This window comes from Ruditapes philippinarum, unplaced genomic scaffold (assembly GCF_026571515.1).
Source record: "Ruditapes philippinarum isolate M1 unplaced genomic scaffold, ASM2657151v2 ctg11477_1_1_1_1, whole genome shotgun sequence".
Taxonomy (NCBI): domain Eukaryota; kingdom Metazoa; phylum Mollusca; class Bivalvia; order Venerida; family Veneridae; genus Ruditapes; species Ruditapes philippinarum.
The window spans coordinates 15,442-30,786 of NW_026864048.1; the positions used below are offsets into that span (position 1 = coordinate 15,442).

General features: G+C 34.1%; 1 protein-coding gene across 1 annotated transcript; it reads left to right on the forward strand.

Annotated features, from left to right (window-relative positions):
* Positions 1–289: 289 nt before the first annotated feature.
* Positions 290–11,498, forward strand: LOC132724266 (uncharacterized). Its single transcript, XM_060709100.1, has 2 exons — positions 290–660; positions 8,891–11,498. The coding sequence occupies exons 1-2, from the start codon at positions 320–322 to the stop codon at positions 10,224–10,226; spliced, it is 1,677 nt and encodes a 558-aa protein (XP_060565083.1). The 5' UTR covers positions 290–319; the 3' UTR covers positions 10,227–11,498.
* The last annotated feature ends 3,847 nt before the right edge of the window (positions 11,499–15,345 follow it).

Consider the following 15,345-nt stretch of genomic DNA (forward strand, 5'->3'; position numbering starts at 1 on the left):
CGTAACGTCATTTGCGTTATATGAACACAGTGTAAAGACGGGTAAAGTGCGTTATTGAAAAACTGTATACAATTGTTAATTTGGATTTGCGATAAATGCATACTATATTCGTATACTATATAAGTTGAATTTGTAAACAAAGTACCCAATAAAACTACCTTTATATTAACTAGTTTAACCTAAATACATTTACATTCTACTTATCTGAAATGATATAGTTTATTTTTAGCGCAGTATCGATCGTGATATTTTTTCTATATTAGATAACGAAAACAAAAATGGACTTTATTTTATAGAACGTCAATTTGCATCAAGCAAAATGGCCACCATTTCGGGAAGTGAGATGGAAAACCAGTCAGCTGAACTATTTCACGTGTTATGTTCACCCTGTAAACGTAAGGAAAGAAATAATGAAGCGGACAAATATTGCGCTGATTGCCATGATTATTACTGCTCGTATTGTGTAAAATTTCATGAGGATATTCCAGCCCTGTCTGGACATAAGATTCTAGATAAAGGTCAAATCAACGATGGACCAACCGGAATTTTGCCTGAGACACCAACACAAAGATGCGAGAAACACGGGTTTAAACCTGTTGACATGTATTGTCAAAGTCATGATAACGTTGGTTGTTCTACATGTATTACAGTAGATCACAGGTAGGATGTAATTAAATTTATGTCATGAAATGCTTTAGCCAAAATTTAAAGATTAATATAATAAGGTAAATGTCACTTAAAATTAGTGTAGTGATTTTTGTTTAATTCACTTAATTTGCGTCTTCCAATTTCCAATTTACTTTACCCACAGACAGTTCCTGGTGAGATACCCCCGATATATATGATTAAATATGTGTTAGAGGTGCAACGATATGCCGATATACCAGTATGTCATGATGCAGCGCCATGCAGCCGTACCGCGGCACAGAACCCACATTTACATATTTCGACAAGTCTTGCCACCGCATGTCTTTAATTATACCGACTTGGAGTTCTTTTTTATCTTAACAATGATATTTATGAGCCATTAACGTAAACCCCTTTTAATTTTAAAGATTTTAAGTATGAATTGTTCCTGTTTCCATTCTAATATAACTTCAGGTTACAGAGGAGTCATTAGCAAAACATTATTATGTAGATAGGGTTAAACAAAACTAATAAAAACGAAATTCCGTATCCATAGGAATTCAATATTCAAATACGGTATTCAAAAGCACAAAAATATTTCAATTGAATCATCTTGTCAAGTTTTGGTTTTCACTTTCATGAGATTTTTATCGATATTTTGAGCGGTATTTGTGATTATAAGTTAAGATTCCTCCTGGACTTGCTGCACTGCTAAGATACTGCAGTATTGGACTTGCTGCACTATTATATTGTACTTGCTGCACTATTGTACTTGCTGCACTATTGGACTTGCTGCACTATTGGACTAGCTACTCTTCTTAGACTTGCTTCGCTTTTTGAACTTGCTGCACTATTGGACTAGCTATGCTTCTTATATTTGCTGCGCTTCTTGGACTTGCTGCGCTTCTTGGACTTGCTGCGCATCTTGGACTTGCTGCACTCTATTAGACTTGCTGCGCTTCTTGGACTTGCTGCACTATTGGACTTGCTGCGCTTCTTGGACTTGCTGCGCTCCTTAGACTTGCTGCGCTTTTTGGACTTGCTGCACTCTATAAGACTTGTTGCGCTTCTTGGACTTGCTGCACTATTGGACTTGCTACACTATTGGACTTGCTGCGCTTCTTGGACTTGCTGCGCTTATTGGACTTGCTGCGCTCCTTAGACTTGCTTTTTTTCTGGGAAGTGGACCGTTCTAAGACTTGCTTCTTTACTGGGAAGCTGACCGTTCTTAGACTTGCTTCTTTACTCGGAAGCTGACCGTTGCTAAGGCTCAACTAGACTTGCTGCGTTATTCGGTTCCTTCACTGGATCTGCTTACCAACAAGGAGACTTGCTGAAAATAAGCTTTCTGACAATATATGAAGCTTCTTTCGAAATCATTTTTTTTTCTTTTCTTTCCAATTTCATTTCATATAAATACACAACGCGCGAACCGGATAAAACGCCACAATTGTGACGTCACGTCAAAACAATAAATAACACAAAATGGCGGACATTTGTGTTTCTTTTCATAAATAAAATGGCTATTTTGACACATCTATAAAGGTTTAAAATCCTGTTAAATAGTATCATGAAATGAGTATCACTACTTTCTAAAAACTACAATCTAAATTGATTTTCATACGCAATTTATAAAATTATTCTTATGTCATTTGGATAAAGGGATTATTTATAAGCAACCTTTTGCACACGATTTTAATTAAGTTTTTTATAGTATGTATCACATGACTTCTTTTTCTCTCTTTTATTAAACTATTTCGTATTTATTTTTCGAGGTATCTCTGTTCTATTTAAAGCTTCTTTATCTAATACGGTGTTCCGTTAGGGGTAACAGTACGACAGAGAACGATGTCGAAGCACCACAGTACGACAGTGAGAGTCCATCGTGCTGTCATATTGTCACCATCTTACTGTCATCATCGTACTCTCGTATTACCGTATTTCCACCATCGTACTGTCTTATTGTTTGATACATTTTATCCTGAAATTCTTTAATGACAACATTAGTATAACAGATGACTGTTTATTGTTTTTATAAAAACAATACTTTAGTTTTTTTAAAGATGGTAAAACTGTAATTTCACCGTTGACATTCCTGTTTCCATATATTCAGAAGATCGGAAATTAATGTCAAAATTCTTTTAACACTTTTTACGTTTTATTACGGTCAACAAAAAACTGAATTTCAGTATAATCATAATTATAAGTAATGTTATTTCATAACAATGATTAATAAGAAAAATCAGTCTTAAAATAAATATTTGTAGATAAGGTTAAATTAAGCCAAGTTCTCTTTTTATAATGAATATGGTAATTTATCTTTAAAAGTCAGACCAGATCTATTGTGGTGTTATGTGTTTATGTTTTGTTATGGGTGATTGAATTGGTTTTCCAGTTGAGTGATGAATGATTGATTTTGTATGAAAAAAATATTTTAAGAAGATTTTGATTCTTGGATAGCTAACATTTTCTTGGGTAACTGACCATTCCTTTCATCGCTTTCAAAGTTCGAAGTGAAAACTAATTCTTTAGTATTACAGTAATTTCTTTATAGAAATATTTTGCTATTTATTATATAATTTATACATAAAAGGTCTGGTATGTATTCATTAATTTATTTGTGAATTGTTCTTATTTTAAATTGAATTGTCGTGTAAATTTTGTATTATGTATTTTGTGAAATGTATTTGTTTTGTAAAATATTGTTTGTATTGTTATGTCTTATTATTATTCTATTGTTACAGGTTTATTCTAAATTATATATTAACCTCATTGAGTGAGTCTTTTGTCTATCAAACCCCACACTACATATCAAATTTAATGAATCAAGCGCACATGTCTCATTGTTAGACGTACATTTATTGAACGGAATTAGGTTTATTCTTTCTATTTAACCGGCACAAATGTAGACTGAAAACTAAAACATTATATTCAAAAGAGAAATCTACAAACAATATAAGCACTTCCAGAGTGAGCTAACTGCCCCAAAGAAATAGCTCGTATTAAATATGATAAACAAGATCAAACAAGGAAAGGCGGCGTTCAATGAACGCAAGTACTTGAAACGATACATTCGAAGGTTTTCTTTCAGAAAAAAAAATATTTTTAAATCAGCATTTTAATTATTTGATAATTCAACCACTTATCGCATACAGTATCAAACATTAAGCAAGTTAAACTGTGTTTTCATTAAAGAAATGAAAATAAGTTTTCCCTAGTTTGAAAAGCTGAAAACGCTTTAACAGATTGGCCGTATGTACCGTATATATCGTGAAGTTTTGTTTTTGAAGACTATAAACTATACTATATATATGCATTAAAATGTGTTAAGTTTTTTATATTAAAATTATACGTGCCGGTTTCGCGACTCTGTAAAAATGGTATTGTACTGCATATATTTTGACGTAACGTCATTTGCGTTATATGCCGTACCGCGGCACAGAACCCACATTTACATATTTCGACAAGTCTTGCCACCGCATGTCTTTAATTATACCGACTTGGAGTTCTTTTTTTATCTTAACAATGATATTTATGAGCCATTAACGTAAACCCCTTTTAATTTTAAAGATTTTAAGTATGCATTGTTCCTGTTTCCATTCTAATATAACTTCAGGTTACAGAGGAGTCATTAGCAAAACATTATTATGTAGATAGGGTTAAACAATACTAATAAAAACGAAATTCCGTATCCATAGGAATTCAATATTCAAATACGGTATTCAAAAGCACAAAATATTTCAATTGAATCATCTTGTCAAGTTTTGGTTTTTCACTTTCATGAGATTTTTATCGATATTTTGAGCGGTATTTGTGATTATAAGTTAAGATTCCTCCTGGACTTGCTGCACTGCTAAGATACTGCAGTATTGGACTTGCTGCACTATTATATTGTACTTGCTGAAAAAAAAAAACTATTGTACTTGCTGCACTATTGGACTTGCTGCACTATTGGACTAGCTACGCTTCTTAGACTTGCTTCGCTTTTTGAACTTGCTGCACTATTGGACTAGCTATGCTTCTTATATTTGCTGCGCTTCTTGGACTTGCTGCGCTTCTTGGACTTGCTGCGCATCTTGGACTTGCTGCACTCTATTAGACTTGCTGCGCTTCTTGGACTTGCTGCACTATTGGACTTGCTGCGCTTCTTGGACTTGCTGCGCTCCTTAGACTTGCTGCGCTTTTTGGACTTGCTGCACTCTATAAGACTTGTTGCGCTTCTTGGACTTGCTGCACTATTGGACTTGCTACACTATTGGACTTGCTGCGCTTCTTGGACTTGCTGCGCTTATTGGACTTGCTGCGCTCCTTAGACTTGCTTTTTTTTCTGGGAAGTGGACCGTTCTAAGACTTGCTTCTTTACTGGGAAGCTGACCGTTCTTAGACTTGCTTCTTTACTCGGAAGCTGACCGTTGCTAAGGCTCAACTAGACTTGCTGCGTTATTCGGTTCCTTCACTGGATCTGCTTACCAACAAGGAGACTTGCTGAAAATAAGCTTTCTGACATATATGAAGCTTCTTTCGAAATCATTTTTTTTTCTTTTCTTTCCAATTTCATTTCATATAAATACACAACGCGCGAACCGGATAAAACGCCACAATTGTGACGTCACGTCAAAACAATAAATAACACAAAATGGCGGACATTTGTGTTTCTTTTCATAAATAAAATGGCTATTTTGACACATCTATAAGGTTTAAAATCCTGTTAAATAGTATCATGAAATGAGTATCACTACTTTCTAAAACTACAATCTAAATTGATTTTCATACGCAATTTATAAAATTATTCTTATGTCATTTGGATAAAGGGATTATTTATAAGCAACCTTTTGCACACGATTTTAATTAAGTTTTTTATAGTATGTATCACATGACTTCTTTTTCTCTCTTTTATTAAACTATTTCGTATTTATTTTTCGAGGTATCTCTGTTCTATTTAAAGCTTCTTTATCTAATACGGTGTTCCGTTAGGGGTAACAGTACGACAGAGAACGATGTCGAAGCACCACAGTACGACAGTGAGAGTCCATCGTGCTGTCATATTGTCACCATCTTACTGTCATCATCGTACTCTCGTATTACCGTATTTCCACCATCGTACTGTCTTATTGTCACCATCGTACTGTCACCATCGTATCGAATCATTTACCTATTGCAGTCTACATTTTATAATTAGAGTAATATTTGGAGTTTTATGCACTATGCATAAAGTTTACTTACGTTCATGTTTATTGAATTATATTTATTTTAGGTTATCCAGAGTGTACATTGGATGTTCTTAAGCTAAAAGGAGCTTGCAATACTTTGAACTGATACCGGCTTTTTATAAAAAAAATGTTAACTCTATCAAAGATCAACTATCATGGAAATCGAAAGTTAACAGAATCAAAATCTATCTACATAAATAAAGAGCTTTATAATAAAATGTAACCTATTTTCAACAAATAGGACTTTTCAAGAAATTTTTTATTTGATTTATTTGTAACATATAGGATTTTCTTAACAGACCTGGATTATTTTTATCAACAACTACTTCAAACTTCTCTCATCAATACAAGAGAATTAACGTGTATGTTAGGGCATTATTAAAATAAGACGGTCAACACGGTCAACTTTTTTCTCCATGCTTATATTTAATATTGCGCATGCCTAACAGGAAGGCAACAGTACGATGATGATAGTACAACAGTACGATGGTGACAATATTGCCGTGAAGTACGCGGGGTAACGGGCTAGCAGTCTAGCGGGATAACAGTGTGAACTGAGCGGGATAGCAGTCTAGCGAGCTAACAGTGTGAACTGGCGGGCTAGCAGTCTAGCGGTCTAGCAGTGTGAACTGGGCGGGCTGGCGGGAAAGCGGGCTAAACTCTAAAACTTAACTGATTCAACATGCAAACGTTATTATACATATCCTAGCAGTGTGAACTGGGCGGGCTAACAGTGTAGTGGGCTAACAGTGTGAACTGAGGGGCTGGCGGGCCAGCGGGCTAAACTTAAATACTTAATTGAATCAACATGAACACGTTATGATACATTTCCTAGCGGTATGAAGTGGGCGGGCTAACAGTGTAGCGGCCTAGCAGTGTGAACTGAGCGGGCTGGTGGGCAAGCGGGCTTAACTTTAATACTTAATTGAATCAACATGAAAACGGTATAAAATATTTCCTAGCAGTGTGAAGTGGGCGGGCTAACAGTGTAGCGGGCTAGCAGTGAGAAACGGGCGGGCTGGCGGGCAAGCGGGCTAAACTTTAATATTAATTGAATCATTATGAAAACGTTATGAAACATTTCCTAGCAGTGTAAAGTAGACGGGCTAACAGTGTAGCGGGCTAGCAGTGTGAACTGGGCGGGCTGGCTGGAATGCGGGCTAAACTTTAATACTTAATGAAACATGAAAACGTTATGATACATTTCCTAGCGGTATGAAGTGGGCGGGCTAACAGTGTAGCGGGATAGCAGTGTGAACTGAGTTGGCTGGCGTGCAAGCGGGCTTAACTTTAATACTTAATTGAATCAATATGAAAACGTTATGAAATATTTCCTAGCAGTGTTAAGTGGGCGGGCTAACAGTGTAGCAGGCTAGCAGTGTGAATGGGCGGGATGGCCGGCCAGCGGGCTAAACTTTAATACTTAATTGAATGAACATTAAAACCTCATGATACATTTTCTAGCAGTGTGAAGTTGGCGAGCTGACAGTGTAACGGGCTAGCAGTGTGAACTGGGCGGGCTGGCAGGCCAGCGGGCTAAACTCTAAAACTTAACTGATTGAACATGAAAACGTTATGATACATTACCTGGCAGTGTGAAGTGGGCGGGCTAACAGTGTAGCGGGTTGCAGTGTGAACTGGGCGAGCTGTCGGGCCAGCGGGCTTAACTTTAATACTTAATTGAATCCACATTAAAACCTCATGATACATTTTCTAGCAGTGTGAAGTGGGCGGGCTAACAGTGTAGCGGCCTAGCAGTGTGAACTGAGCGGGCTGGCGGGCAAGCGGGCTAAACTTTTATACTTAATTGATTCAACATTAAAACGTAATGAAACATTTCCTAGCAGTGTAAAGTAGACGGGCTTACAGTGTAGCGGGCTAGCAGTGTGAACTGGGCGGGCTGGTGGGCCAGCGGGCTAAACTTTAATACTTAATTGAATGAACATTTATTTAGGAGCGGACCTGTGGTCTGGTGGTTAATACATATATATAATCCAGGGGTCTTGAGTTCGATCACCCGTTCCTCCCTAACATTACCAACAGTCTTTCGGATGGGACTTTAAACCGAGGTCCCGTGTATAGGTGCTTTACACCGGGCACATATGCTTCTGAAATGGGTCATCTTCTGTACTTCCTGCACTATCTTCACAAATTTATTTACGAATGTCAAATTGTCAAAAACCACAAAGCGACGGCATACCGATACCAAGATATTATTTAAATTTTACAAAATGGTTATGTACCGCATAGTTTTCATGGCTTAAAATAAAATACGCCTATGACACAATTTTAACACATTCAAGCTGTACTTTTTTCAAAATCAACACATGTAAAATTGTAACCAATTTGAAAATAATAATAATTGAAATAAAGTTACTTCTGCTTGTTGATACATGTATATTGAAGTAGATTATCTCCAAGACTTGAATTAATATCGTGCATATTAAAAACATATATTAAAACCGGCCGAATGATATACAAATTCAAGGTCGGACAATTCTGTTTTTATATGAACAAAAGTCAGAGAAATAACAAACATATCTGTTGAAGCTTAAAAGAGATATGTATAATTTACATAGTACGATAATTAGCTGTATCAAATGTAAATTAATAAAGGCATTTCTAAGTTAATTGTTTGTTGATGTCAGTCATATGAGAATTTAACATTCATCAATTTATACATTATTACAAAATGCACTTTGAAAGTATATTGAATTCTTCTTTTCTCAATATCAGAAGCAAACAATTAATTACAAAGAAAACTGGTTTATGAACATACGAGAATATATGTCGAATGGATTATTCTTATATAATCCTAACAAGAAGCAAAATGATTGATTTACAAATACGATTCTTGTTTCAAATAGCTCATAGAAATGTGCATTAACATGACATTTTGGAAAGGAAACATACCACTATATTTATGCAAATCTGCTTTAACACTATGCATAAAATTCAACCAGCTTTCATAAAAGAATATAATGTCAAATGGTTATGTAATATAAATGCATTCCCCTGGCAATATAAACAGATAAATTATTCTAAATTTTCAGGTTATGTATCGATGTTTTCTATGTGCCTGAGTATGTCTTAGATCATGACCCTACACGTCAATGTGAAGACGTTAAACGGAAGATGATATCTGTTACCGATGACATTGAATTTCAGCTGAAAATTCTACAACAAGAATTGAAACGTCTGTTTGAACGGAAAGAAGAAGAAGTTGAAAAAATAAAGCAGTTCCGGTTTGACATCAACCAGAAACTTGACAATCTTGAAAGGAAGATCATTGATAACATAGAAGAAAAACACAAAGCATTAATCAAGATGTTTGAAGAGCAAGTAACCATACTGACAACTATCCAAACAGATGTTCAGACTTCAGCAGCAAATATTATATCCGCCGCCTCCAACGTTTCGCAAAAATTTGTGAGAATGAAAGCAGCTGAAACAGTTACAGAGTTGGCAGACTGTGTTTTGAAAAAGGAGGCAGTGCAATTTAAAAGAGTTGATGTTGTCTTTGAAGGTCAACAAAAGCTGATGTCAATGATAGATCATATGGACATATTGGGAGAAATTGTGGAAAAGCCTTCTATACATTGGCTTGGGGAAAGAAAGGAGATTAGTATCAAACATAATTCAGACATATACACCAATAATGATATATACAGTATATGTATCCTAAAGGATGGGTCTGTTATAATAGCGGACAGATACAATAAAAGTTTAAAGCGTCTTGACCTGACTTCATCTAAAATTATAGATGTCTGTCAATTTCTGAGATCCCCGTGGCAAATTTGTGAAGATGACAATGAGTTAGCTGTATCTTTCGGTGAGATAAACATTAACATTGTAACTACTGAAGGTCCTCTTAAAGTAGCACGGGAAATAAAAACTGATCATAGCTGTTATGGCTTAGGGTACAGAAATGGTAAAATTTATGTAACTGATACAAGCAAGACTATCTTTGTCTACGACAAGACAGGGATAATGATGTTACAATTTTTCGAGGATCAGCCAGGTGATAACTTGTTTGCCAGTATCTTCAGTCTTACTGTCAGTCATGATGGTGAGAGGTTTTATATTGCTGACTCTAGAAATGGTCTAGTAGTTCTTAGTAAGAATGGTAAATTACATGGAAGATATAACCCCACCAATCTCAGATACGCGAAGGAGATTTGTGAAACAGACCGTGGAGATATACTTGTTTGCGGTGAATCATCTAACAATATTGTACAATTTTCTCCAAATGGTGAGGTGATGGGAGAAATACTTACATCAGATGGTCAAAGAGGAGGTTGTGTGGCGGTTTGCTATGATCGCAATCACATGAGACTGATAGTTGGACGGCGAGTTCGGGATTATATAGAGGTTTACGATATAAATTGAACAAATATATATACTACAAATTGGACAACAAAAAATTATATCTATATTTACATGACTGTAAATCAGTACCTGATTAATTGATCAAGTAAACCTCATAAATAAATAACAAAGTAATGACAATTTAAGCACAATTCAATAGTCTGATCTCGACTGTCAAAGTTAATAAAGGTCATTGTCATATTTGAATAATTCATCATGTCGATTGTGTCATAAAACAATTATGTGTTATTTTGTTCAAGTTTAAATAAAATTCATAAATATATTTGAAAGTTATGGGCAATTGTAAGGAAATTAACTCATTTGACCGTTAGTGTCAATGAAAAATCAAGGTCAATATTAAGTGCAATTATACATCTTCTTTACTGTCTTGACTTAAAGAAAGTCGACAAAAAATGAGCTAAAAAAGACGTACATAGGCTCCTTACGGCTATATATCCCTATTTTATGTTTAATTAAAATATTACTTTTTGAGTTTTCACAATATATTGCTATATTTGCCATATGTAAGTATGTATGTTGTCATGACAAACAGAATTTTCAACATAGCAAAAAAATCGTCCATTATCTTCACACGAGCATTTTTCTATTTTTCAAGTTTATTAAAAATATTTTTTCACATGACATGAAGTTTTAGTTTAAACATCTTCATTGTTGTCGAAATAAATCTTATAACAAGAGCCACCGCCAGACGGTAGCAACGCTCGACTATTTTAGTTTTTCTAAAAGCAAACACATAAAAGGTTCAAATAAATCTTTAAAATATAATTATATGAAAAAAAAGTTTTAAAAAATAAAGTATGTCACAAGGATCAATGTTACATCTGAAACTGTTCACATGGTACAAATTATTTCATAGCTGTACATCAAAGGACAAGAAGGAAGATCACTAGGAAAGAAACTAGCTCAGCTGATATCAAAGTTAATTTTACATCTTTTACATCTAAAACATATAATAACTTATTTGATAAATATAGTTTTATGTCACTTATATTCAGATAACTTGTCTAACTTTTCGAATAATAGAAAAGTGTTGTATTTAAGTGAACTATATATCATTCACTTACCAGAGAGAAGTTTCTAGAGTTTCGTTTCGTCTAGGACACGCACTCTAAAAGCTTTACAGTTATTCACAAGTATGCTATATAAATTCTTTTCATATATTTAGATGTCACGAATATTTGAATTGTTACATCATGTACATTGTATGTAATTACTGTTATTATTTGTTCAGCTCTTCAAATATTGGAGGAAATAAAAGTATCTGTCAATCTATCTGCATATGGTTCAAATTTTAGAGCTATTTCTAAAAACAAGAATGTAGGTCTTTTGGTCAAAATTTGGTCAACTGATATCATTAATACTGTGCACATGGTCCAAATTTCATGGCTGGACATAAAAGAAAGTAGGTCATCAGGTAAAAATCAAGGTCAGATGATATAAAATTTCAATTGTACATCTAAAACTGCATGTGGTCCAAACTTTAAAATGCACATCAAAGAACAAGAGATATTGCCACAGGCTCAAAATTTATGTCCGCGAATATCGAAAATTTCACATCTAAAACTGTACATGTGGTCCAAATTTCATAGCTGTACATCAAACGACAAGAAAATAAGTCACTAGGTCAAAATCTAGGTCACCTGAATCAAAGTTCAATTTTATATCTTAAACTGTGCCTTTTGTCCAAATTTCAGTTAATTGATAAGATAAGTTACTAAAAGTAATGGAAAATTAAAGGTCAAGGTAACATCTGAATTATTCAATATATTTTGTTTTGTTTTGTCCAAGTATAAATAAATCCGTACATAAATAACAAAATTATGAAAGTTTAACTAAAATTTAATTTAACCTTGATTGTGAAGTCATTTAAAGCTCAAGGTGAAAGTTCAACTTTCAAGAGGATCTTGTAAAAAAGGTTGTTTTGTACATATATGAAGATAATCCATTTATTTATTACAAAGTTTATGCCAATTATAGCAAAATCAGTGAAATTCAAAAATTTAACATTCAAGGTCAAGGTCATTAATGAGCCAAGGTCTTTTTAGTTTAATATACATGACGGTCATATACTCAAGGACGCTTTATTCTTATATGAAGATAATCCATATAAAATTTATAAATAGCAAAGACATAGCCAGTTACAGTAAAGAATAAAAAAGTTTCATTAACTTAACATTGACCGTCAAGGCCAATTAAAGTTCACATCTAAATTATTTAATATGTTTGTTTGATGGCAAGTTTTGTTTTGTCCAAGTATAAATCAAAACCGTAAAAAAATAAAATTATGAAAATTTAACCAAATTTGATAATTTGATCTTGATGGTCAAGGTCATTTAACACTCAATGTCAAGGTTATTCAACCTTATAGAAGGTAGTGTCTAAAGGTTGTTTTGTTCAAGTATGAAGATAATCCATTTTACGTTCAATTTTAGCAAAAATCCAGTGAAAAAGAAAAACAAAGTTATAGCCACTTATAGCAAAAATTAAGCGTAACTGAGCCATATAACCTTGAATGCATTGTCATTTATAAATGAAGGTCAAGTTTAGTTTGTCTGACTTAAAGTCTTGTCCAAAGGGTTGTTGTGGCCAAGTATGAAGACAATACACCAAGAACTTACAATGTTATGATCAAGATACAAGTTAATGGTCCGAAATGCTATGCTACATGCCAAACAGGTATGCGCTGTGTATTGTAGTTTCAAAGAATAAGACTTCAATAATTTCAAGGCCGAGTGATTGAGGCCGTTCCCTTCAAACCACTTGCCCCTCGCCGCTCTTTGTACGAATCCAATCACAGACTTCCGATTCTTTCATGTGAGGAAGCTGTCCAGCAGCTTACGTACTTGATGAATCTACAAGAGAGTCCATTCGTCCAGAAATTTTGCAGAGAACGACAACTTCGGTCTTCCTCCACCGATAAAGCAATGAAGTCGCCATATGACCTTTTCTGGGTTCTTGCGATGTAAAACCCCAAAATCAAGTAACGCCCTAGACGGGGCCACTATTAACCTAAGGTTCATGATTAACATTTGTTTCATGCAAAATATCCCAGCTGTGGTCAATGTAGTTTCACTAAATAATGCTTAAAGCTATTTCACTATGTTAGTCTATATTCGTGACCCCTCAGACGAGGTCAATATTGAACTTAGGGGTGAGACATTTCTGCCAAATAGTTTTAATCTAGATCTATCGGTTCAAAAGATGCAAACCGACACAAAATTTTTAAATTCACACATAATGACTAAGTATGCTTAAGGAAGAATAAACTGTGCTTTACACATGGTTAATTTATATTATATTAACATTCCTGGGGAGAAGATTCAATTTCATTCCATCAGTTCAAAAGTTACAGACCAGTCAAGAAATTGCTAACCGACGGAAGAAGGGGCACCCGGTGCATAACAATATACACAAAAATTGTTTATGATGCATAAGAAAGGGCCATCTCTTGTGAATGGCATATTTATGTGCAAAAATGCTGTCAAAACTATTACAAGTGAATTAATAGTCTTTTTTATATCTATGCACATTATAGTTTCATAAAAGAAGACTTAAAAATACTTTCCTAAATAAGCATAGATTAATTAAGCGACCCTTTAGGTGAGACTATATATCACCAAACAGGCATGATTTATGTAACTCTTGTACCACAATATGATGTTTCATGCAAAATATCTAAGCTCTTGGCATTGTGGTTTCTGAGATAATCTTTAAAGATTTAATTTATTATGAACTATTTATATGTACATTGTACTTTTGTAGAGGACGTTCTTGGGATCATTCGTGTGATGTTTGTTTCAAAACTATCAAAAGGTTTAGGAAATTCTTTAAAGAAATTTTGGCTTATAACGGACAAACTGTCATCACAAAAGGTCATCTCTGCGCACTTTGCTCAGGTGTGCCAAAAAATATTTCAACATTAAAACTCCACTCAAGCTAACAAAGCTAGAAAAGCTAACTTTTTCTTATTCAAACAATGACCATTTTGTTTATATGTAGATTTGAGACAAGAAAACAAATAGTTATATTAATTGAATCTCATATTAAATTCACAACACAAGGGGCATGTCTAACTGTTATTAACATCACAATATTAAGTTACTATTTTCATTACTGCATGGAATAAACGATGAAACATGTTCTATCATGTTTTGAAACACTAAAAGACTACTAGTAAAATTAAAGAAAATATATACTGTGTAACACAATGATTTGACGTACATTGAAAAAAAACCTTACAAGTAACGCATGTACCAACAAATATCATTTGAATTCGTAATCAGATGAATTAAACAATTTATAATATGGGTTTGACCAACTTTTAATAAAAATGAAAAAGTCAACAAATCAAACAATTTAAGGATTTCAATATAAAAAAAAAACAGAGAAAAATTGAGCTATCAACAATATGACGCTTGGTCACATTGTATGGATTTTCAGGTCGACCAGGCTGTATACTTAGGGGTGAGGCTAATCATGTATTACTACAAGCTAACTAAGAATTTTGCATCCTGTTACATCATAACACATAGAGAGAGGAGAGAAAGGGGAGGGAGAGAGAGGACGAGTTTAATTTGTCTAGTTAATTAAAATGCAAGCCAAAAAAACTTCATAATAAAATATCAATTCTCTGTAATTATCAAAACAAAGGTTTAATCTGAACCAAGGAAGGGAAAGCATATGGTTAAACAATATCGTACAAGTAAAAATAACATTACTAGACAGAAAAAGAAACCCACAGCATAAACTATGACGGATCAATGGAAGATAAAACCAAACAAAGTTTTGAAGCAGAAACTTAAGCGACCTTGACTTCTGAAGAGACCAGCTGACCTGAGACAATATGTTTCATCTACAAATTATAACTGACCAACCTCTACACCAAAGTTAAAGAATGTACGACTAAATATTCCTAGTTATTGACCAGATAGACATGTGGTGGTCAGCCCCTTATTAAATCTAAAAGAAACGTTAATCTGCTAGTAACAACCAACTTCAACACAAAATTTCTAGACCGTAATGAAAACGGAGGGCAAAAAATAGACTTTTGAAAGTTTATTATTGTATACTGTTGGCCAAAAAAATGAAAATGATTTTTGGCATTGAATTATTTTGATTT